Genomic DNA, 23017 nt, shown 5'->3' on the forward strand with positions numbered 1-23017 from the left:
TGATATCTATGGGTCAGTCAGCGTTGTCCAGGGTGGAGAGGAGGTCAGGGCCAGGGGGTCCTGGGATGGAAAGTCTGGCAGGTGAGACTTTGGCTTGAGCACATGGAGTCCCTATCCTGGGGTGGTCCAGGGGTGCCAAGCTTCATGGCTCTGTGAGACCAGTGCCTTCTGGAACAGATTTCTGGTCTCAGATGTACACATAGGAGAGCAGTGCCAGGCTCCTGGGTTCTTTTACCGCTTGCCCTAGGATGTCGTCCTCGGTCTTCAGACTGTTATTGCACTCTGGACTATGGGGCCCTGCTGTTAGGGTGATCTATGTGTGCCTCCCTCAGCAGGGCTTTGGAACTTGGAAGAGGTTGAGAGGCAGAACCAGCCCCTGGGACGGAATAGGTAATAAACAGTTCTGGGGGCCACCCAGGGACAAGTGAGTCAGGGGCCCTGTAGGGCTCATTTTACCTTTTGCCACTGTCTGACTAGGCGCGGAAGCTGTGTGCCTATCCTCGGCTGGAGATCTACCAGGAAGACCAGATCCATTTCATGTGCCCACTGGCACGGCAGGGAGACTTCTATGTGCCTGAAGTGAAGGAGACAGAGCGGAAATGGCGGGGGCTTGCGGAGGCCAGTGACACCCAGGTGGATGGCACAGGTACAGAAGATGGGGTATGAGGATGGGGCCCTCCTGGAGCTCCTCTCTTCTGGACTCCAGGGGCTTGGTTGAGGAGGCTCCTTCCTCTCTGGGTTGGCACTGTGGGTGTCAGGCTATGCTTGGCAGAGGGAGGAAGGAGACCCACCTACCCAAGGACCCACATGTGGAGTTGCCTATTCCCAGACACATGGATCTACATAGATCTGGATTCACACACATTACCTCCTGGCAACACAGATACAAAGACCCTGCCTGGATTCCCTCCAGATGTAGCAGGAGTACCCTTGGAAACAAAGATCACAGACAACTCGATGTTCATGGGAGGGGGCTGAGGCTGCTCAGGAAAGGAGTCCCTTGTGTGGGGCTCAGCAGAAAGTAAGACTGGCATAGATCTGGAAGGTAAGGAGGGGAGCAAAGTGTTCTCCTGTCCCTCAGTACGGGCCCCACCCAGAGCCAGCTGCTTTCTCCCTGCCAGGGAACAACCAGGGAGCATGCAGAGGGGAGCCAGGAGATCTGTCCCCTGTGCCATCCTCCAGGGCCAGTCCACACTCCTGCTGGCAGCCTCAAGGCCCCAGGTCCAGGCTGGAAGGCTGCTTGCCTGCCCACCTCTCTGCAGTGATCTCTGTGACCCCGGGCTGTCTCAGGCACAAGGAGATCTGCTGGGTTACATCCCAGATGGTCCCAGGGGGCCTTATCCTTGGCCAACCTGGTGGAATTTGTGACTTCTAGGAGTGGTACAGGGCTGTGGGGAGAGGAACTGTCCCTCCTCCCCTCCTTCTTTAACAGATGATCTGCCCATCCAGTCTTCAACAGCCAAGGTCACCCTAGGGAGACATGTGTCAGCTAGGGCTAGACAGGAGGGTACTGGGAGCAGTCTCTACTCCCTAGGGGTCTATGTCCAACACAGTTAACTTTATCTGCCACTTAATTACCTCCGTGGGGTACAGCTCCCTTCTGCCTGGTAGTGCCCAGCAGACACTCTTCAGTTCCCCTACTGTGGGCACAGGACATGGCACAAGGTCAGCAGGCCCAGGCAGCCTCCAGGGCAGGAAGACAGAGTGCCTTCACTTTCCTGTGACCTCCCTCTGCTGTCGGCCTCCCCCTCCTTGACCCACCCTCCCAGCTTCCTTCCCTCCCAAACACTGCCTGCCAGGGGAGTTGAAGGACTGCTTGGCACCCACTACAGCTGGCTGCAGCAGCGGCTCCCACATTCCCCAGCTCCTCAGCCTGTTTTCCTCCCCTCCAGCCCACCCACCCACTCCCTGGTGTTGGGACCAAGGGGTCTGCCCACCTCTCACAGGGCCTGTCCTGACACCCCAGGGGGACTCGGTGTTTGCCCGCCAGGTGCATGCCACTGACACAGCAGTTGGTGGTGGGTGCATGCAGGGTGTCTGACTGCCCAAGGCTTGGCCTGTCCCTGCCCACCTCCCTGCTGTGGCCCCATCTTGGGCTGAGAGGTGAAAGGGGGTAATTAGCTGCCTTGTGCCTATTACTACATTGATGTATTATTTAGCTCCAGAGAGGCGATGAATATTTGATCATCTTGCACTGGCTGTGGGCAGAGTGGGAGGGAGGGATTGGGGTGAAGGGGGTGGGCTTCAAATCTCCTGCCTTAGCAGCCCTGGGGATTTAGATAGGGCCCTGCCTTGCCTGGTATCTTCTCCCCAGGGATGCAGGCATGGGACTGTTGGACCTCCTCCTATGTAGATCTTAGTGGGGCTATAGGGATGCTACTTCCCTGTATTGCACTCCTTTTTTTTTTTTCTTCTGAGGCAAGGTCTGACTCTATCGCCCATGCTGGAGTGGTGCAGTGGCAAGATCTCAGCTCACTGCAGCCTCTGCCTCCCGGGCTTAAGCTGTCCTCCCACCTCAACCTTCTAAGTATCTGGGACAACAGGTGTGCACCACCACACCTGGCTAATTTTTGTATTTTTTATAGAGATGGTGTTTTGCCATATTGCCCAGGCTGGCCTTGAACTTGTTAGCTCAAGTGATCCTGCCTTTAGCCTCCCAAAGTGTTGGGATTCTAGGCATGAGCCACCATGCCCAGCTGGATCTTTTTTTTTTTTTTTTCCTAAAGACGGAGTTTTCCTTTTTCGCACGGGCTGGAGTGAAGTGGCATGATCTTGGCTCACTGCAACCTCTGCCTCCTGGGTTCAAGCGATTCTCCTGCCTCAGCTTCCCGAGTAGCTGGGATTACAGGTGCCTGCCACCATGCCTGGCTAATTTTTGTATTTTTAGTAGAGATGGGGTTTTGCCATGTTGGCGAGGCTGGTCTGGATCCACCTACCTCAGCCTCCCAAAGTGCTGGGATTACAGGCGTGAGCCACTGTGCCTGGCCTCCAGCTGAATTCCTTTGCTTGAAGTGTATATATGTCCCCAGGGGCTGTCTTCATCTCAGCAGGCTGTCCTGGCCTGAAGGTGGCACCCAGAGGCTCCTTCCTCTGAACACTCCTAGCCTAGGAGTTGGGTGGTAGGAGGTAGCATGCTGGAAAGCAGGCACATTCCTGTACCTGGGGTCCCAAGAGAGCCATTGAGTGGGTGGGCAGACAGAACATATAGTTTAATAGGGCCAGGGAGAAACTGTCTCCCTCTTTTGCTCTTTTCAGGCCTGCAGCCCCTAGGGCACTGATCATTATTTAAGGAGCAGTGAGGGCCTGGCATCCTGTCCCCTGGTCAGAAGAAACTACCCAAAACTCATGCCCCCACGGCTCCCCCACGGCTCCCCCACCACCTCATTCACAGGCATCTGTCCTGGGAGCCACACCTGGGGCCTCAGCAGGAGGAGAGCCCTGAGCCAGCAGCCTGGGCTTCTGGGACTCACCTCACCTCTGCCAGTAGCACCCAGAGGGCATATTCTGGGGGCTGAGTGGGTGGTGGGGGTAGGGAGAGACCCCAAATTCCCCCACCTCCTAATTCTCCCACCCCTAACCTAGGCCCCAGCTGAGGCTCAAGGAAAGCCCCAGGCTGAGTCCAGGTGCCAGGCAGACCCCAGCTGCACCTGGCTTGGCTCCAGCACCATGGAGACAGCGGCTGGGGAAGCTGGCCCACCCCTCACCTTCTGTGATGTTTGACAGCTGACCCTCTCCCCATCACACATGAAGGGTAGCAGATCCACTCTCTCCCAGTCTGGATTCCTGCACACAGCGGGCCTGAGCCCTGTGTTCCTCCTTGCCACCCCAGCCTGCATTCAGTGCCTCTGATTCAGGGAGATGAACCCAGGGGTTGTTCCTGGACAGGGCAGATGAAGGGGCTGCTTGTTTGGAGGATGTATTGGGGGTAGAAGGAGCAGGTTAGAAGGGATTTGGGCCATCAGCCTGGCTCAGCACTGGTTTGGGGCACCCCAACCACCAGCAGAGTGCTCTCATCATCCCCTTTTGCTATCTTGTGGCTCAGGAAGCACCAGTCGTTGGGGGTGGGGTGGGTAAGGGTTTCTCAGGGTCGACCCAGGCATAGGGAGAGAAAGCCAACATGTTTCATCCCAGCACCCTCCTCCTTGCAGCTGGTTGAGTGTTTCTCAGGCCTTCTCCATCCTGCTCATACTTCAGCTCCCTCCTCAAGTGGGGACTTGGTGTGGGCCAGAGGCAGGGGCCTGCTGACTCCCTGAATGCTGCTCCTGGGAGCCCTGCATGGGGGAGGGCTACAGAGGGGCCTCCTGCTGTATTCTGCAGTCCTCATGCCCTTGGGTGATGTTCTGTAGCTGGCCCTGGATACATCTCTCTCGAAGCTTGAAATGGGGTTGGGGGAAGGTGGAGGGGACACTAGATGGGTCTCTTTGTTCTGTCTCGGCTCCTCACCTCAGGGCTGAGTGGCCCTTAATAAATGTAGGGGGGAGGGCAGCAGGCTGTGTGGAAGTGCAGGGAGCTGAGGCTAATTCAGGGTGGGGAGAGGAGTGCACAGCTGCCTCCTCCCTCCCTCCCCGCTCTTTCCCTCTGCCCTGTCTGTGCAGCCCCAGTCAGGGTAGAGGACAGAGGGCAGCTGGAGCGAGCCCCCTGAGCCCGGGAGGCTGCATTATTCATGAGTGCACTGTGTGCTGAGTTGCCTCTCCCTGGAGGAGGGTTTGGGGTGGTCCTGGCTAACCTGTGCTCCCTTTTCCTGGCCATAGGAGCTGACACAATGAGTGACACGAGTTCTGTAAGCTTGGAGGTGAGCCCTGGCAGCCGGGAGACTTCAGTTGCTACACTGTCACCTGGGGCGAGCAGCCGTGGCTGGGATGACGGTGACACCCGCAGCGAGCACAGCTACAGCGAGTCAGGCGCCAGCGGCTCCTCTTTTGAGGAGCTGGACCTGGAGGGTGAGGGGCCCTTAGGCGAGTCACGGCTGGACCCTGAGACTGAGCCCCTGGGGACTACCAAGTGGCCCTGGGAGCCCAGTGCTCCTGAGAAGGGCAAGGAGTAACCCGTGACCTGCACCCTCCTGCAGTGCAGTTGCTGAGGAACTGAGCAGACTCTCCAGCAGACTCTCCAACCCTCTTCCTCCTTCCTTTCGGGGAGGAGGGGTTCCTGAGGGACCTGACTTCCCCTGCTCCAGGCCTCTTGCTACGCCTTCTCCTTACTGCCCTTTAGGCTCCCAGGGCCAAAGGAGCCAGGGACTATTTTCTGCATCAGCCCCTAGGGCTGCCGCCCCTGTTGTGTCTTTTTTTCAGACTCATGTCGGAGCTTCCAGGACCCACAATAAAGCCAATGATTTACTTGTTTCACCTGGATTTGGGTTGTGTATTTGTTTGTTAGTTCTGCCTTGGCTGGGGGTGGCGGGGAGTGGCTGTACAGATAGGCTGGGAGTGAGAAGGAGCCTCCCCTCCCCAGGACAAACAACAGAGGGAATATGGCAGGTACCCTGGGGTCAGGGGAGGAGGGGTGTTAGAGATCCTCCACCTCCTACTCTGTGACCTCAGTGGCCAGCTGCCCCTCCACTGCAGTTGCCAGAGAGCAAGCAGAGCCTGGCTTGGGTGAGAGCTGAGCATGGGGTACCCTCCAGGGCTCAGGAGTGGGGAGCTCACAGCCTGTCTTCGTCTGCCTCCAAGGGATGCCTTTGTGTCTGTAGCTCTAGTGTGCCTGCACGCTGGTACTTCCCCAGTAGGTGAGGCTGCCCCACTGTGCCTGCCAGTGACTGTGTACCTGTGTGTGTGCATGTGCCCTCACACTCATGCATTTGTCTCTGTATAACCACGGATGGGGCTGCTTGGGTAAAGCTGTGCCCAGGTGAGCATCAGGGTATGGTTGTACCTGAGCATGACTGAGTCTGTGTGGATGGCTGTGTGCCTGTGTGTGTGTGTGTGTGTGTATTGCTGTGCTTTGTGTCTGTGTATGGTTGTATTATAGGAGCATGTGAGGCCAGCTAACAGCATCTCTATGGGGTCTTTGTTCATATACAACTGTGTGTGACTGTGTCTGTGCAACTGTGTGTGTGGTGATGTTCATGACGTTCATGTATAAAGCTATGTGTTTTGCTGTGTCCACATATAAAAGCTATGGCTCTGTGCAGCCGTGTATCCATAATTATGGCGATGTATGTGTGGACATGTTTTTGTGTACAGTTATTTGTGGCATGTCTGAGCAGCTGTATAAACATGGCTGTGTCCACATGTGCAGCCGTGCGTAGATATGGTCAGATGTTCTTAGGGGCAGGGGTGTGCCCATGTGTATTATTGCTGTCTACAAGTATAGCTGTGTGTGGTTGCATGTTTACATGTACTGTGTATGTGGCCATGTCCACATGTACAACTGTGTGTAAGGCTAGGTGTATGTCCTCATCTGTGTGCACACAGCTGGGAGTGGTGGCTGCCTGTGTGTAACTGTGTGTCCATGAGCTGTGACTGTGCAGCTTGTTTGCTGCAGGCCACATCATGGGCTTTTCTGGCTGGTGCTGTACATAGTCATATCTGTGTTTACAGCCCTGTGCCTTTTGTGAGGCTGACTTGTTGAGCTGGTTGGGAGTGTGGCTAGAAGGAGTGTGTGACTCCTCACCTCAGCACTCTCCTGCTGTCAACAGAGGCCTGGCCCATTGCTCACCTACCCCAGGGAGCGGTTGCTCTTCGACAGCCAGAGAGGGTGAGAGCAGCCAGTGGCAGAGTTGGAGGTAGAAGACAGCATGTCTGTCTCCCACTGCCACCTTGTCTCCTGTTAGTGATGGGGCTTGTGTTTGTTTGGGTTTGATGTGTCTGTTTTGTTTCAAAGCTGTGTTCTTTCCACAGCAGCAGGGCATCGGGTTTCTGTGTCCAGGGAAAAAGCTCGTCCTTGGTGATTACCCCCGCCCCCCTACGGACTGCCACATGCACAAGTGGGTGTATGTGTCTGAGGGATGTGGGCTTGGCATGTTAATTAGCATGTATCTGAGCTGGGCTTGCTTCCACTGACACCTGTGTAAGAAAGAGCAGTGTCAGGGGAATGTGTGTAGGGGATGCCATGTCCCTTGGCACTTGTTAAGTGTATGCACATGTTAGGGGCAGATAGCACAGGCTCTCTAATCCCCATTCCTTCAGCACAGTCTGGCACTACAGCTTATCCACTACCCTCTACCCAGGGGCGTCCTTCCCCATCCTGCTGTGGGAGGGAAGAGTCAAGAGCATCTTCTCAGAGCTGTCCTCCCTCTGTTTGGGCTCCAGCTCTCACTCCCTCCTACGCAGCAGCCAGTTCCAGAAGCCTTTCCCCAGGCCCCTCCCCTCCCAGATCCCCCTGCCATCCCTAACACTCCCTCAGGGTTGACCCTAGTACTTGGTTCTGCAACCCTTCCTGCAGGTTGCTCTCTCCTTGCTTAAATACCCTTTTTACATGGGAGTGGGTGGCAGTTTAAATGGCATCTGCAGGAAGGAAGGGGAAGCACCATTCTCCTCTGACCTCTCCCTTCCCCTAATCTTTTCCTTCTAGTGACTCGGGCTCCAGCTCTCGCAAGGGACTGAGGACACATGCCTCAACCTCAGGCCTGGGATGTGGACCCAGCTGAAATGGCTGGGTGGGGAGAATAGCCTCCACCCATCTCCCACGCGCCCCTTTACCTATCCCCCAGAGGCACCCCTTGCACTAGGGCCAGCTCCTCCACTCTGCAGTAGCACTATGTGCACCTGTCGGGGCGCAGTGACCTTCCCCACCCTGTGCCCCGTGGCATCCCCCCGCCCTGCACCTGTGCTCTCTAGGTGGTAGTCGGACTATGGAGTGGAGTGGGCCACCAAGCATCTGCTCCAGCGCAGAGCGAGAGCGCTCGGGGATTCAGCACCACGAGGCGGACAGCTCCAGGCCCTGAGGTCCCGAGAAGAGCAAGAGCGTGGAGGGTCCAGAGGCAGGCGGAGGCCGGGTTGGGAGCAGGAGACCTGGAGTTGGGAGGAACGGAGGAGGGGCTGGGGGCGGGCCGGGGCCGGGGGCGGGGCGGCCCGCGATTGAAAGCGGCGGGGCGAGCGGGCGGGAGGAGAGCGCAGGGGCGGAGAGCGCAGAGCCAGCGAGCGAGCGAGCAAGCGAGCGGGAGCCGGAACCCCGCGCCCCAGCTCCACTCCGATTCTCTCCGCGCCAGAGCTGGGCGCGCCAGGTAGGGTGAGCCGGCGGTGCCGCTGCCGCTGCCTATCGTTTTGGCCCTTATCTTACGTCCCAGGGCCCCGCGGGTCCTCGAGTTGTGGGGCGCCCGCACTGGGGTGTCCAGACAACGTTCCTTGCGAGCTCCGGGAAGCGGCAAGACAGCCCCTGGCGTCCCGCCTTTCTTCTCCAGAAAACGCAAGCCCCGCATCGCGCTCCCCCGTTCCTCCTGCTCCCACGTCCTCTGGTCCTTCTTTCTGTCTGTGCCTCCGTCTTTGTCTCAACCTCTCAGGCTTGCTCGCTCCCTGCCCAGATTTTGTGGCCCAGGCCCCCGGCTGCCTGACTCCGGGTTTCTGTCCCCTTCCTGCCTCTGAGCTTCTATCTGGGCCTCCCCTGTGGGAGGCTTGCGACTTGACTAGTTTTGGCCTCAGCCCCCATCTGGGTCCCTGTCCCCATCTGTGCTGGTCTTCCTCCCCGCTTCTCCCTCGTTTGCCTGGGTGAGCTGTTGCTTTCCTGATCCCCAGAGGAGCCCAGTGCCCCTGCCCTGGGGAGGGGCAAAATGAAGAGGCCCAGCCTCCGTGGCCAGCACATGGGGTCCCTGAGTTAGTTGCTGCCCTTCTTCAAACTCAGTTTCCTTTCCTGTTCTGAGGAAAGAGGTATGTCCCTCTCCCAGCCTTTCCAAGCCCGTGTGATTGTGAGAGCCTTGTGGGGTGTGTGTTTGGGAAGGCAACTGGGGTACAAATGATAGGACGCAGTGGGGAAGAGACAGGGAGGGGGTCTCTGAGGGCCATGGCTAGGGTGGGCAGGACCCTGAAGCTGAGGATGGGGAGATTGGAAATGGTGACTTTCTCTGCTGGGTTGGGAGTGAAGAGAAAACAGAGGCACAAAGTCTCAAACAGCGTTCTACATAGAGCTAGAGAGTCCCGCACTCTCACCCTCAGCACTGTTTGGAGACTCTGGCCCCCAACCCTGACACACACATACGCGAACCTCTGCTTGCCCTGTTGACTTAGGACCTTGAGCCACTTGACCTGAGGCCAGCCATTCCACCTTGCTGTCTCATTCCCAGGGCTTAGTGTCCCTATTCCTTCCTCAGTCAGGAAACTGTGGGGATGGCTTTTTAAGAACCAAAGGCTAGGGCCCTTGGGTGTTCACATGGGCTCCAGTCTCCCCAGGGGTTGGAGACTGCCCCTTAGAGACTGTCTTTTCCTCTTCTCTGGTGGGTCCTTAGACAGCAGTTCCTTCTCTCTGGAAATCCAAGGCTCAGGATGGGGACCTCTGAGTTTGTAACTCTGACATAGTCTGTTCCAAAGGTATTGACCTCGGGATCCTGGGAGGTTTGTGCTGTTCTTGGACACCCTTTGATTTACAGAGGGGTCAGCATTGGCTGGGGTCTCCTGTCCTCTGCCTGGGACTTCACTGCTTGCATCCCTCCCCACTGCTGGGTTTGGTAGGTGAATAGAGCCCATCTCTCACCCAGCTGAGGCCAGGGCTGAGAGACAGGCCCAGGGGAGTCCCAGGAGCTTCTCAACCTACTTGATGACACCATCCTGTCCCTGGTTCTTGAGTACCTAGGAAAGGGGCTTGTGGGGAGGCAGAGTCAGAAGGGGCAACTGCTCTCAGGCTCCACTTTTCCTGGTCTGTTTTTCTGTCTTTCTGTATCTCTGCAGGAGCTGGGTCCCTTCGCATCTCTCTTCTTGTCTGTCCTTTCCTGGTCCCTGTTTCCTCCTCTCTTTGCCTTCGCTGCTTCTAATCTCATCCCCTGGAGACCCAGGTCTGCTGGACCCATCCATCCCCTTTGGGGCCATGGGATCACTGCTTGGGCTCCTGGCACTGCTGCTGCTGTGGGGTGCTGTGGCTGAGGGCCCAGCCAAGAAAGTGCTGACCCTGGAGGGAGACTTGGTGCTGGGTGGGCTGTTCCCAGTGCACCAGAAGGGCGGCCCAGCAGAGGACTGTGGTCCTGTCAATGAGCACCGTGGCATCCAGCGCCTGGAGGCCATGCTTTTTGCACTGGACCGCATCAACCGTGACCCGCACCTGCTGCCTGGCGTGCGTTTGGGTGCGCACATCCTCGACAGCTGTTCCAAGGACACACATGCGCTGGAGCAGGCACTGGACTTTGTGCGTGCCTCACTCAGCCGTGGTGCTGATGGCTCACGCCACATCTGCCCCGACGGCTCTTACGCCACCCATGGTGATGCTCCCACTGCCATCACTGGTGTTATTGGCGGTTCCTACAGTGATGTCTCCATCCAGGTACGTGGAGGCAACCCAAATGGGGACTAGGGAGGGAGGCTAAAGGTGGTGACCTAGAATTCCTCCTGAAAAGGGAAACTAGAAGCTTCCTTGCAGTAGCTTTTACAGAAACTAAGAAAGTGCCCTGGTCACATAATGGCGGTCGGTTCTTAGAGACTGTGCAGGAGAACATCTTACTCCCACCACACACATACACACGCACACACACCCTACCCACACACTCACACATACACACACCCACACACACCCTACGCACCCTCACACACATATACACCCACACACACCCCCACACCCCCACACACCCCCTACACCCCCCCACACACCCACACCTCCATCCCCACACATACCCCCACCCACACACCCCACACACCTACACACATCCCACACACCTACACACATCCCACACACCTACACACACCCACACACACCCACCCACACATGCACCCCACACACACCCACACACCCCACACACCCACACCCATACCCACACCCTCACACCCCCACACACACCCACACCCCCGACATACCCACACACCCCACACCCCCCCCCACAGCCACACCCCCACACACACCCACACACCCCCCCCCACACACACACCCACACACACCCTCTCTCACACACACACACACCCCCTCACCCTTGATGTTAAACAACTCTGAGGGGCTTAATAGCCTGGTCTTCCCACTTACTAACTGCATGAACCTGGCATGTTATTTCTCTTTTCTGTGTCACAGTTTCTTCCTTATAAAATTGGATTCACAACACTTTTTTTTGTTTTCTTTTTTGAGACAATATATTGCTCTGTCTCCCAGGCTGGAGTGCAGTGGTGAGATCTCAGCCTACTGCAACCTCTGCCTCCCGGGTTCAAGCGATTCTCCTGCCTCAGCCTCCCAAGTAGCTGGGATTACAGGCGCCTGCCACCATGCCTGGCTAATTTTTGTATTTTTAGTAGAGACGAGCCTGACTTCACCATGTTGGTCAGGCTGGTCTCAAACTCCTGACTTCAGGTGATCTGCCCACCTCGGCCTCCCCAAGTGCTGGGATTAGAGGTGTGAGCCACTGTGCCCGGCCCACAATACTTTCTACTTTCAGGTTTGCCATGGAAATTTAAGGAGTTGATACATGCATAGTACGTATCGGGGGCCTGACAAGTCATAAGGGCACAGTTGATATTAGCTGCTATTATTTTTAACCCATTTTATAGATGAGGAAACCAAAGCTCAGAGAGAGGTGGGCCACATTCAAGGCAGTGGTGGAGGGGAGCTGTGAAATCGGCTCTTGGCCAAGGGGCTCCTGACTTGTCAGATCATCTCTGCCTGGATTGGAGAGGGGTGGCCAGATAGAAGCCAGGAGTGGCCAGAAGAGAGCATCAGGGCAGAGGAGTCAGGAGGAAGATAAACGAATGTGTCAGGGGAGGGCACCAGAGAGTCTTCAGGAGGCACAGGATTTGAAGGCGGGGGAAGGGTGGGGAGCCAGCTCCCCTGCCCTTAGCCTCCTACTTTCCCACAGGGACCAGCAGAGGGTGCCCTGTGGCTCAGCTTCAGCAGAGGCTGCTGGCCCCGCTGACCCCTCTGCTGCTCCCAGGGCTGTGCCCAGCTGTGATCTTCCTGTCTCTGACTGGGTCCTACCTCTCACCCAGATTCCTGCTTGCCAAGTGCCCAGCACAGGCTGCTGGAAGATGCGGTTGGAGCTAGGATCAGGGCTGGGGGACATAAGGTAGGCCTTGGCTGGGCCTCAGCTTCCTATAGGAGAGTGACTGAGGGCATTGTCGTGATGGAGAGAGCCAGGCCCCCTATGCTGGAACAGTTGTTCAGGAGAGATGGAGCAGAAGCAGTAATCAGAACCCTGGAGTCAGTTACTGGCCTGGAGTCGGGGAGGCCTGGCCACGCTGTCCACTGCTGGGAGTAGATTATCTGTCCTGCTAATCCCAGTCACTGGAGGTGGCTAGGCAGCTGTCCTGCTAATCCCAATCACTGGAGGTGGCTAGGCAGCAGCCTGGGAAAATGTGGCTTGCTAGCATCTACGTCTGCAGCCCTGGGTTGGGGCAGGGATGAGTGGGTGACCTCCTACCTGCTGCTGTCTTCCAGGACCTCTGCTGATGTTTTCTCCACAGTTCTCCTTAGGGCCCATGTATTTATCTCCAGAAGTCCAGTTACCTGCTTGCCATCCCGAGCTGCCTGCCTCCTGGATCAGGACCCATGCCTAAGCAGTGGTCTGCTTCTCCCTTGTCCTGATCAACATGAGGCTAGCCTGTCATCCGTAGGCTGCACATACCTGTTGATATTCCCCCTCATGGCTGCTCCTTCTCTCTTGCCCATGTCCCTATAATCTTCCCTTTGCCAGGCACTGTGGCCTCCCATGCATTATTGTTTTTATCCTCTCAGCAGCCTTGTAGGGCAGGGATGTGAAACTGAGGCTCAGGGAGATTTGCCAACTCCAGGGGCCCAAAGGTAGAACGTGTGGGAGGGGAGGAGACATTGAACCCTAGACTGTCAGAGCCATAGACTGTATCCAGTTGCAACACAAGACTCACCCTCTGCTGTAGAATCTGTCTTTCTTCCTAAGGGAACCTTTTCCTTCTTTCTGTATCATTCTGTCAGATTGATTCAGGGGAAGGGCTACCTACCCTCAAATAAGTAGAGAGCCAAAGAGCTCTGAGTAACCAGATGCCATCTCATGCCTCCCTCTGCCCCAGTGTAGCCAGGTGCCAACCTCCCTCCACCTAGGCCTTCCCTTGGCCCCCCTGCCATGTGTCTAAAAGGGGATGGCAGAGGGGATCAGGTGTGGCTCACGACCCTGGTGTCTCAGCCCTGGGTCTTCTCTCTCTCAGCCCTTGGAAAGAGATTTAAAAAACTCCCTACCCCAGAGGGAAGACTGTCAAGTCGGGATGCAGGGCTTTAGAAAGGGAGCCTTTAGGGCTGACCTTGTGGACACTTGACACCAAGACCTGCTAGCTGTGGGGGATGCACCTGTCTCTAGTGTTTGATCTGACCTCTGATCTTTGCCTTCTCTAATCCTCCCCCAGGTGGCCAACCTCTTGCGGCTATTTCAGATCCCGCAGATCAGCTATGCCTCCACCAGTGCCAAGCTGAGTGACAAGTCCCGCTATGACTACTTTGCCCGCACAGTGCCCCCTGACTTCTTCCAAGCCAAGGCCATGGCTGAGATTCTCCGCTTCTTCAACTGGACCTATGTGTCCACTGTGGCGTCTGAGGGCGACTATGGCGAGACAGGCATTGAGGCCTTTGAGCTAGAGGCTCGTGCCCGCAACATCTGTGTGGCCACCTCAGAGAAAGTGGGCCGTGCCATGAACCGTGCGGCCTTTGAGGGTGTGGTGCGAGCCCTGCTGCAGAAGCCCAGTGCCCGCGTGGCTGTCCTGTTCACCCGTTCTGAGGATGCCCGGGAGCTGCTTGCTGCCAGCCAGCGTCTCAATGCCAGCTTCACCTGGGTGGCCAGTGATGGCTGGGGGGCCCTGGAGAGTGTGGTGGCAGGCAGTGAGGGGGCTGCTGAGGGTGCCATCACCATCGAGCTGGCCTCCTACCCCATCAGTGACTTTGCCTCCTACTTCCAGAGCCTGGACCCTTGGAACAACAGCCGGAATCCCTGGTTCCGTGAATTCTGGGAGCAGAGGTTCCGCTGCAGCTTCCGGCAGCGAGACTGCGCAGTCCACTCTCTCCGGGCCGTGCCCTTTGAGCAGGAGTCTAAGATCATGTTTGTGGTCAATGCAGTGTATGCCATGGCCCATGCGCTCCACAACATGCACCGTGCCCTCTGCCCCAACACCACCCGGCTCTGTGACGCAATGCGGCCAGTCAACGGGCGCCGCCTCTACAAGGACTTTGTGCTCAACGTCAAGTTTGATGGTAATGTTGTTGGCCAGTGTCCATTGGCCTGCTGGCTGTCAGAGGATGAGGGGAAGCAGGCCTTTAGCTTCCATTCCTTTGCTAAGGAAACAGTAGAGTGAAAGTAAAGGACTCACCTAGGAGTGGCATCAGAGCCAGGGCAAGAATGCTAGGCAGAGAGGACTCCAACTGAAGCCAGGGCTGAGGTTCCACTTTCTTCCAGAGAGTAGACCTCTGGCCTGGTCCTGCCATTTTGAGGGTCTCTGGCTCCTCCTTGGGCCCTGCCCTCTATCTTCTATCTCCTTATCTTGCCAAAGGTGGAGACCAGGAGACCTCAAGCCCATTCTCAGGCACCAGTGAGAGTTAGAATCAGTCTGACTTGAGGGTGAACATCAGGATGACACTCTATATTCTTTCTTTCTTCCTTTCTTTCTTTCTTTCTTTCTTTCTTTCTCTCTCTGTCTCTCTTTTTCTTTCTTTCTCTGTCTCTTTTTCTTTCAGAGATGGGGTCTCACTATATTGTCCAGGCTGGAGTGCAGTGGTTATTCACAAGCACAATACAGCCTCCAACTCCTGGGCTCAAGTGATCCTTCTGCCTCAGTCTCCAGAGTAGCTAGGATGACAGGCATGTGGCACTGCACCTAGCTTCAGGGAAAATTTCTATTCCTAATCTTGATTTTCCACTCAAGGTGACCTGAAAGTCTCCTGAAATCAAAAGTTATTTTAATAAGAGTGCCAGCTTTAAGAGAAGTGAGTGCTACAGATCGTCACTATGCTTCAGGAAGAATCAATCACCATGGGAACAGTGGGAGACAAAGCTTGGAAGCCCTGGCTCAGGGTTAAGATGAAGAGTAATTCCAATAGAAGTGACATTCAGAGTTATGCTACAATCAGCGTAGGGGTTAGGGTTGGAGTCTGGGGTCCAATTGGGCTGATGTTAGAACAAGGCTAAATTCAGCATGTTTGACTTGGTTGGCATTTATGGTAGGGCTAGAGTTGGATTTTGAGAACTTTTAGGCTGAGTAGAAAGAGTAGGTGCTTGAGGGGACCTGGGTTTGAATAGGCTGCACTATTCACTCATGGGGCCTTAAGCGTGTCTTTTGCTTTCTTGAACCCTGATTTCTCACTGGGGCTGGGGATGGCTGTAAATCCTGGCTAGAGCCTGGCTGGGAGATGTGAGGTTCACAGGGGATGAAGTGGGGGTGGAGAGAGAAAGTGATTTTCCAGCCACTGAGCACATTCTGGCGAATGGCAGTGGTTGCAGGTGACCTCTGAGGCTGGGATTCAGTTTGTACCAGGATGACTATTAGGACTGGGGGTGCTGGAGCTGGGGTTGTTGTTAGGATTAGTGGGGACAGGATTGGAACTGAGACTGGGTTTAGCCTTAGCATTGAGTCTGGGGAGAGGGCTGTAGTGTATGTTTCGATGAAGTTGGGATTTGGGGCCTGGGTTGGAAAGTGTTGGATAGTACTAAAGTTGAATCTGGGGAGTCATGGTTGGGGATTGATGTGGGCATTAGGTTTTTGGAGATGTCTGGGCTTTAAGGCTGGGATTGCATTTGGCATTTAGGGTTGGGGTTTGATGTTGGAGTTTAGGAGTAAGACTTTGTTGTCATCTCTCATTTAGAAAAGTGACTGGGGTCAAGACAGGATTTAGTATTGGGTGAAGAATTGGAAGGGCTAATGGTGGCCTTAGTGCTGGCGTTTGGGTTCCATGTTAGGGTGGATGTTGAGGTCACATCAGGGTAACACACTAGTCCAATCTTCTCTTCCTTCCCTTCCCCATCCTAGCCCCCTTTCGCCCAGCTGACACCCACAATGAGGTCCGCTTTGACCGCTTTGGTGATGGTATTGGCCGCTACAACATCTTCACCTATCTGCGTGCAGGCAGTGGGCGCTATCGCTACCAGAAGGTGGGCTACTGGGCAGAAGGCTTGACTCTGGACACCAGCCTCATCCCATGGGCCTCACCCTCAGCCGGCCCCCTGCCCGCCTCTCGCTGCAGTGAGCCCTGCCTCCGGAATGAGGTGAAGAGTGTGCAGCCGGGCGAGGTCTGCTGCTGGCTCTGCATCCCGTGCCAGCCCTATGAGTACCGATTGGACGAATTCACCTGCGCCGACTGTGGCCTGGGCTACTGGCCCAATGCCAGCCTGACTGGCTGCTTTGAACTGCCCCAGGAGTACATCCGCTGGGGCGATGCCTGGGCCGTGGGACCTGTCACCATCGCCTGCCTGGGTGCTCTGGCCACCCTCTTTGTGCTGGGTGTCTTTGTGCGGCACAATGCCACACCAGTGGTCAAGGCCTCGGGTCGGGAGCTCTGCTACATCCTGCTGGGTGGTGTCTTCCTCTGCTACTGCATGACCTTCATCTTCATTGCCAAGCCATCCACGGCAGTGTGTACCTTACGGCGTCTTGGTTTGGGCACTGCCTTCTCTGTCTGCTACTCAGCCCTGCTCACCAAGACCAACCGCATTGCACGCATCTTCGGTGGGGCCCGGGAGGGTGCCCAGCGGCCACGCTTCATCAGTCCTGCCTCACAGGTGGCCATCTGCCTGGCGCTTATCTCGGGCCAGCTGCTCATTGTGATCGCCTGGCTGGTGGTGGAGGCACCGGGCACAGGCAAGGAGACGGCCCCCGAACGGCGGGAGGTGGTGACCCTGCGTTGCAACCACCGCGATGCAAGTATGTTGGGCTCGCTGGCCTACAACGTGCTCCTCATCGCACTCTGCACGCTTTATGCCTTCAAGACTCGCAAGTGCCCTGAAAACTTCAATGAGGCCAAGTTCATTGGCTTCACCATGTACACCACCTGCATCATCTGGCTGGCATTCCTGCCCATCTTCTACGTCACCTCCAGTGACTACCGGGTGAGCTACCTGCCACAGAGGTCAGGGGAGATGGGACACCAGACCCTCTGTTTCCTGGTATCTTATTTAATCTACTGGTAGCTCTGGGGCTCCAAGAGGTTAAATGCCCACGTAGGGGACCACAGCTTGTGTGGATCCCAAGGGGAAGGTGGGAGGGCTGAATAGGGCCTAGGGAAATGGCCAGGGAGGTGGGGAACTCGAGTTAGAGAGAGCTGGGATTTCAGGACTTGCATGTCATCCCCTATCCTGGGAGGAAATAGGGGTGCAGAAATATGTTCAAATGAACAGGGTTCTGCCCTCCTCCACTGAGGGGTCAGCTGCAGAAGAGGTTGTGAGTTGAAGCCAGGGAAGGCAGGAAAGATGAAGCAAGGTGGGTAGGGGAGGAGATCTGTGGTATAGAGTTGAGAAAAGCTAAGCAGGTGCAAATTGTTCCCCAGTTGGTGGCTTCTGAGCAAATTTGGTTCCAACTGGCACTGTGTCTCAATGGTCTCCCCAGCTCCAAGGGGCAATGACTGCTTCAGATAGGGTGGTCAGGGAAGCCCTCTCTGAGGAGGTGACAGAAGAGCTGTGTCCTGAATAAGAGGATCGTCTTGGTTAATCTTCATGACTTGAGTAAGCTCCATGGCTCTCCCATTTTACAGATGAAGAAACAGAGACTCAGGGAGGTTCAATCCCTTGCCCAAGGTCACTCAGCTTGGGAGTGCAGAGCAGGGTCTGAACTGCAGAAAAATTGAGGCGAAAGCCCCGGCAAAGGCCCCTTCCCCAGGACAGAGGTGTGGTGGCACAGTGCTGGGGGCCAGGGACCGCTGGGCTTGGCTGCTCTGCTTGCACCTGCTGGGCCACCTGCTTGGGTGGTAGAGGCCAGGGCTGGGGAGGGATTCTGCTCTAACTCAGCCTGTATTTGCATATGATTTGCATTTGCATGCCAATCACAGGCAGCTAAGGACTCACCTGGGACACACACTGTACCCATACATGCATGCACACACACACACGTACACACAGACATAGCCACATGCATGCACACACACATATCCCACATACACATACTCATTGGCACACACACATCTTCCTAACAAATGAATCCACATCCATGCACCCTACACTCACACACACATACACTCACGCAGACACCTGCAGAAATTCACCACCCCACATACATGCACTTACACAGATATACACACACACACCTACATGCATGCACTCCATACCTGCACCCCCTCAAATGCACACACCCCTGCGTATACATGCACCCCTGCATGTTCTCCCCTTCAGCTGGAACTCTTTTCACCCTGGGAAAATGGTCTGGGTCTGATGCTGGGACTGTGCCCAATTTTCCTAGCAATGCTTTGGGACCTGGCAAATGTACCACAGCCCAGTGTTGGATGCTGAGTCTCCCCCACTCCCTCCCCCACGGCCAGGGCAGGGGGTCCTGGGGTCAGGCCCAGGTCTTGACCTGTGCCTGTTCACTCACTCACCCACCACAGGTACAGACCACCACCATGTGCGTGTCGGTCAGCCTCAGCGGCTCCGTGGTGCTTGGCTGCCTCTTTGCGCCCAAGCTGCACATCATCCTCTTCCAGCCGCAGAAGAACGTGGTTAGCCACCGGGCGCCCACCAGCCGTTTTGGCAGTGCTGCTGCCAGGGCCAGCTCCAGCCTTGGCCAAGGTCAGTGTTGTAAGCAGCCCTCTCTGCCTGTTCCCCTCTCCCTGTCCAGCTCCTTGGGTTGCTGAGATCTCTTGTCTGGGGGTGAGGTGCCCCTCAAATGACACTGGCAGGAGAGGATGGGAGAGGGGAGGGGAGGCTTCCCTCACAGCCCTGCTTCCCCGCTGCCTGCCCTCCATGGAGGACCTCAGAGTTGGCCCCAACCTCTGGCTTCCTTTTCTTAGGGTCTGGCTCCCAGTTTGTCCCCACCGTTTGCAATGGCCGTGAGGTGGTAGACTCGACAACATCATCTCTTTGAAGACCCCATACTCCCGCCCTGACACAGCTGCTCCTGGGAACCTAGTGCAGACCCGCGTCCAGGGCCAGGAGGAAGTTGGCTGGAGCACCGCAATAATTTATTGCCCACCCCATGTCTGCCCCCAAAGTCACTTACCCACCTCCTTACCCCAACTCTTCAGACTCAGAAGTCAGGAGCCTTGGCCGGGAGCCTCTGCAGTGGCCACGAACTGCCCTTGTAGCTGCGTTTCATCCTGGCCAGGCCCAGGGCTCAGAGAGGAGCAAGCCAGGGTCCAGTCTGTCCTGGACCGGGGTGGCGGAGGACGGCAGGCCCCAGTCCTAACCAGCAAAGGTGCTTCCAGCCCAGCCCCTCCCCCTATCTAGGACCTTTTTTATTTTTTATATCAGTTACTCTGGGATGGGGAGGGTGGTTATTGTGGGGGCTGCCCCTCCCCCGCACAGTAGTTTGTCCTGTCGTTTATTTTGTATTACCTGTAAATAAAGTGGCTTTATTTTAAAAAATCACTCTTTGCCTTTGACCCAGCAAGGCCCTTCATGCCCTCCGCAGCCTCCCAGCCATCATTCTGCTAGTGTTTAAACATCGACTTTGCTCTGCGCCTGATGTTAGGACCTGTCTGCCACCGAGACAGACCCAGCCCTGCCTGGTGGGGAGATGGAAAATGAATGAGCCATCCTCCCTTAAAAGGAGCCACTGCAGACTGGCCCAGGCATCCTGGGGTCAGATGGGGGCTTTACATGGATAGAGATGAATGAATAGGCTTATCTGGCAGTCCAGGGGTTTCCCTGGGGTCCTGGCCTCCACAATGGTGTGGGTAATGGAGCAGGAGTGACCTCCAGGAATGGTGGGCTTTCCCACAGCTGGCCAGCCTGGCACTGGATCCTCCAAGTGTGTGGAGCCACACCGAGCATTTGGTGCACAGGGAACCGAGAGGAGGCATGGACTGAACGTCGCCTGTTCACATGGCACTTACAAAGGCAGAAAGAGCTTTTGGGGAGAGGGGGTGGGTGAAGCAGGGAGGGCAGAGGCGGAGCAGCTGGAGACACCATCTGCTGTCAGGCCCAGCGAGAAGTCAGAAAAGGGAGCCTTTCTCCAGTCCCCGGAGGAGCTCTGGCCTGGTGGGCCGGTTGAGGAGCCCAGAGCCTTTGGGCATCTTTGGAGTTTGCTGTCAGGGCTCACCAGCAGAGGGCGCTAAGGTACATGACTGTGGCCAGGCGACCGCTGCCCTCCTGTGGCCTAGAAGGCAGCGGGCACCGAACCGGAAAACAGCAGCTTCTGGGGAGTCCCCAGACTGCGTGGCGCAGAGGGACAAAGTCCTGCATTAGCCAGCAGCCCAGGGCATTTGTTATTTTTAAGTGAGCTCATTTGCATCCACAGGCTGGCAAGGCTGTGGAAATTTGGGTAAACAATTTAAAAAACAAAAACAAAAATAAACAAGGAAAATTGCAGGAACAGCCAACATCTGGGATGTACGGATGACAAATGAAATACAGACTGCGCAGTTGAATTTGAATATCATAAACAATGAATACTCTTTTTTAGTATAAATATGTCCCACAAAATATTTGGAACATACTTACATTAAAAATTTTGGTTATTTATCTGACATTCAACTTTAACTGGACATCCTGTATTTTCATCTGCTCATTTTGGCAACCCTTTTGGGCCAGTCTCTATTCTAGATCCCCCAATAACTCAGGCCTGGGTGCTGCCCCCAGTGGCTGGTCACCAGGGAAATGCACCCCATGGCACCCGCAGCCCCAGCCCCCACTTCCAGTATGGCCTTTTCTGGGTCTTCCTGCCAAACTCTGAGGACATTTGCTCACCATCCCCAGCACCCGGACAAATGAAGACGGGGCTCTGAACCCCTTGTACCCAAAAAGCAACCCTTCTTCATATGGTTCAGGAATATTTTCCTTAAAATGTAAAACAACAACAGCAACAACAAAACAAGTAGTTACGAACATGGTTCACAGCTAAAAAGGTTCAAAGGGTATCCAGTGAGGAATCTCCTTCTATCCCTGCCACCCATCTAGCAGGGAAAGCCAAAGGCCTGGAGGCCAGGGAAGAAGTCCAGGAAGAATTCCTAAGGACCAGTCCTCACATCTGCCTGTCACACCTCTTTTCTTCCACCTGCTCCCCTCATTTCCCCTTCCTGCATTTGTGAGAGCGGCCTTCTTATTTTTTGTCCTGTTGTCTCAATGGCTCCACCCCTCAGTCATGACCCATACCCCTGTATTGCATGATCCCTTCCACCCATCCTTACTGTGTTGTGGGCAGCGAATCTTGGCCTTCACACCTCAGCTGTCAGTCCTTAGCACACATTACTAAGACCCGCCAGCTTTCTCCAGTCCCCGGAGGAGCTCTGGCCTGGTGGGAGCTCCAGGACAGAGCTCCAAGGCTGGGAGTCCTGGGATATGGAGTGGCCTGGCTTTACTCTCTGGATCTCCTTTTCTCCAATACCATAGTCCATGTCCTACAAACACTGACCCCTCTGCTTGTGTTAGACATGGAGTCCTCAAAGGAGAGCTCTTCCCCTTGTGGCGACTGAGGACCAGAGATGCCCAGCATTTTGTGTTCTCTTCCACCCTAGGGAGGCACCCATCATGGTGAATTCACTGTCTGTGAGTGGAACTACTAGGTTGCTTTGCTTGGGTAGCCAGAACTTACACTGGGGCATGGGTGTTTCTCACATGGCTGTGTTCGAAGGCTCTCCCAGATCCACTTCTATCCTTTCCCCTGTCCCTTGCATTGGTCCTGTAAGACTGCAGAGTAGTCCTTGCCCTGTCTGGGTGGGCCTGGCTCTCTCTTACTGAACCATAAGCTCCCACAGCTTGGGAAAGGGTGGTTCAGGCCATGCTGCTCTTGGCTCCCCAAGTCCTGACATGGGAAAGGGGGAGGGGAAGAGTCATGTTACAATGGCAGCTCTGACGATGCCCCCTTCCCACATTTGAGCCCTGTCCAGCAGCAGACCCTTGAGACAGCACACCAAAATCCAAGAGGAAGTGGATACATTGGACAAAGGGACTGGGAACAAAAAGTGGAGCCAAGGGATGACATGGAGCTGGGAATGAGATTCAGAATCTGCCATACCCCAGAGCCCCGAAAGTGGACACTGCCTAGAGCTGCATCAGGCCAATGCTCTCCCTTGTTCTCCCAGCCCAGCCTGGCTGCTCACCCTTCTCTCCTGGGCTGGGGGGTCATGGGAGGCAGAGGGGAAAGGAGGGACCACTGAGGGTCTCAAAACCCCCTCAAGATGTCTCTGCCTCAAGTTCCAGCAGAAAAAGGAATGGAGCCCACTGCTCCTACCCCCATGAGCCAGTGGGGAGCTCAGCACTGAGAGATGGGACTTCTCAGCCTGTGGGAGAGAGACTAGATGTGGGGAAAGCGGGGGAAGGAGAAAAGGGTGCGTGTGCACGTGTGTGTGTGCATGTGTGGATGTGTGTCTCTGCACGTGTGTGAGAAAACAGGAAGAGGGAAATGGAGGCGACTGAAGGTGAGGGGACAGGAAGCGAGGAGCAGGAGGAGGAAAGTAAAATAGGGACGTGTTAAACCCCAAGGCCTCTTGCCAGGGGGTCAGTTTTTTCTTTAAAAAAATTACTTTATTCTTTCTGTGAAAACAGTATATGCTCCCTACAAACAGCTTAAGCGTTGCAGAAAAGTACAAAAAGAAAAAAGTATTACCTCAAGTTCTATCATTCAAATATAACCGTCATTAACATTTCTGGTACAGCATCCTCAACATATTTCTATGCATTTTTACAGATAGGAGAGATAGAAATACTTTCATAAAAATGGGATCATACCATATGTCTATTTTTTTTAGCAAAGATTTAATTTTACTTGACTCTAATTGAAGAAAATGAATCAGAAGTAAAACAAGAAATTCTTGAACTCCACATTTATGCACCATGAGATATTTTTCCTCCTTGAAAGATCCTTCT

General features: G+C 55.3%; 2 protein-coding genes across 6 annotated transcripts in view; both read left to right on the top strand.

Annotated features, from left to right (window-relative positions):
• Positions 1-5351, top strand: part of TEX264 (testis expressed 264, ER-phagy receptor) — a 33376-nt gene extending 28025 nt beyond the window's left edge. For all 4 annotated transcript variants that reach the window (XM_033209050.1, XM_033209057.1, XM_033209067.1 and 1 more), the window contains exons 4-5: positions 478-646; positions 4752-5351. In XM_033209050.1, the coding sequence (XP_033064941.1) occupies positions 478-646; positions 4752-5044 (462 nt within the window). In that variant the 3' untranslated portion in view covers positions 5045-5351. The remainder of the gene's footprint in view (positions 1-477; positions 647-4751) is intronic.
• A 2669-nt stretch (positions 5352-8020) lies between these two features.
• GRM2 (glutamate metabotropic receptor 2) lies at positions 8021-19576 on the top strand. Of its 2 annotated transcripts, XM_033209075.1 has the most exons (6): positions 8021-8164; positions 9819-10404; positions 13431-14268; positions 16038-17113; positions 18601-18781; positions 19003-19576. In XM_033209075.1, exons 2-6 carry the CDS (start codon positions 9955-9957, stop codon positions 19074-19076), a joined length of 2619 nt encoding a protein of 872 aa, XP_033064966.1. In that variant the 5' UTR covers positions 8021-8164; positions 9819-9954; the 3' UTR covers positions 19077-19576. The 2 variants fall into 2 exon arrangements, with proteins under 2 accessions (XP_033064966.1, XP_033064968.1); XM_033209077.1 differs by lacking the exon at positions 19003-19576 and adding an exon at positions 17755-17886 and having other exon boundaries at positions 8056-10404; positions 18601-18730.
• The last annotated feature ends 3441 nt before the right edge of the window (positions 19577-23017 follow it).

This window comes from Trachypithecus francoisi, unplaced genomic scaffold (assembly GCF_009764315.1).
Source record: "Trachypithecus francoisi isolate TF-2019V2 unplaced genomic scaffold, Tfra_2.0 Lachesis_group0, whole genome shotgun sequence".
NCBI lineage: Eukaryota > Metazoa > Chordata > Mammalia > Primates > Cercopithecidae > Trachypithecus > Trachypithecus francoisi.

Coding starts and splice junctions, on each gene's coding strand:
- GRM2 (XM_033209075.1), top strand. CDS start 9,955: ATGGGATCACTGCTTGGGCTCCTGGCACTGCTGCTGCTGTGGGGTGCT. Junction 17,114..18,600: donor TCACCTCCAGTGACTACCGG/GTGAGCTACCTG, acceptor CACCCACCACAG/GTACAGACCACCACCATGTG. Junction 18,782..19,002: donor CAGCTCCAGCCTTGGCCAAG/GTCAGTGTTGTA, acceptor TCCTTTTCTTAG/GGTCTGGCTCCCAGTTTGTC.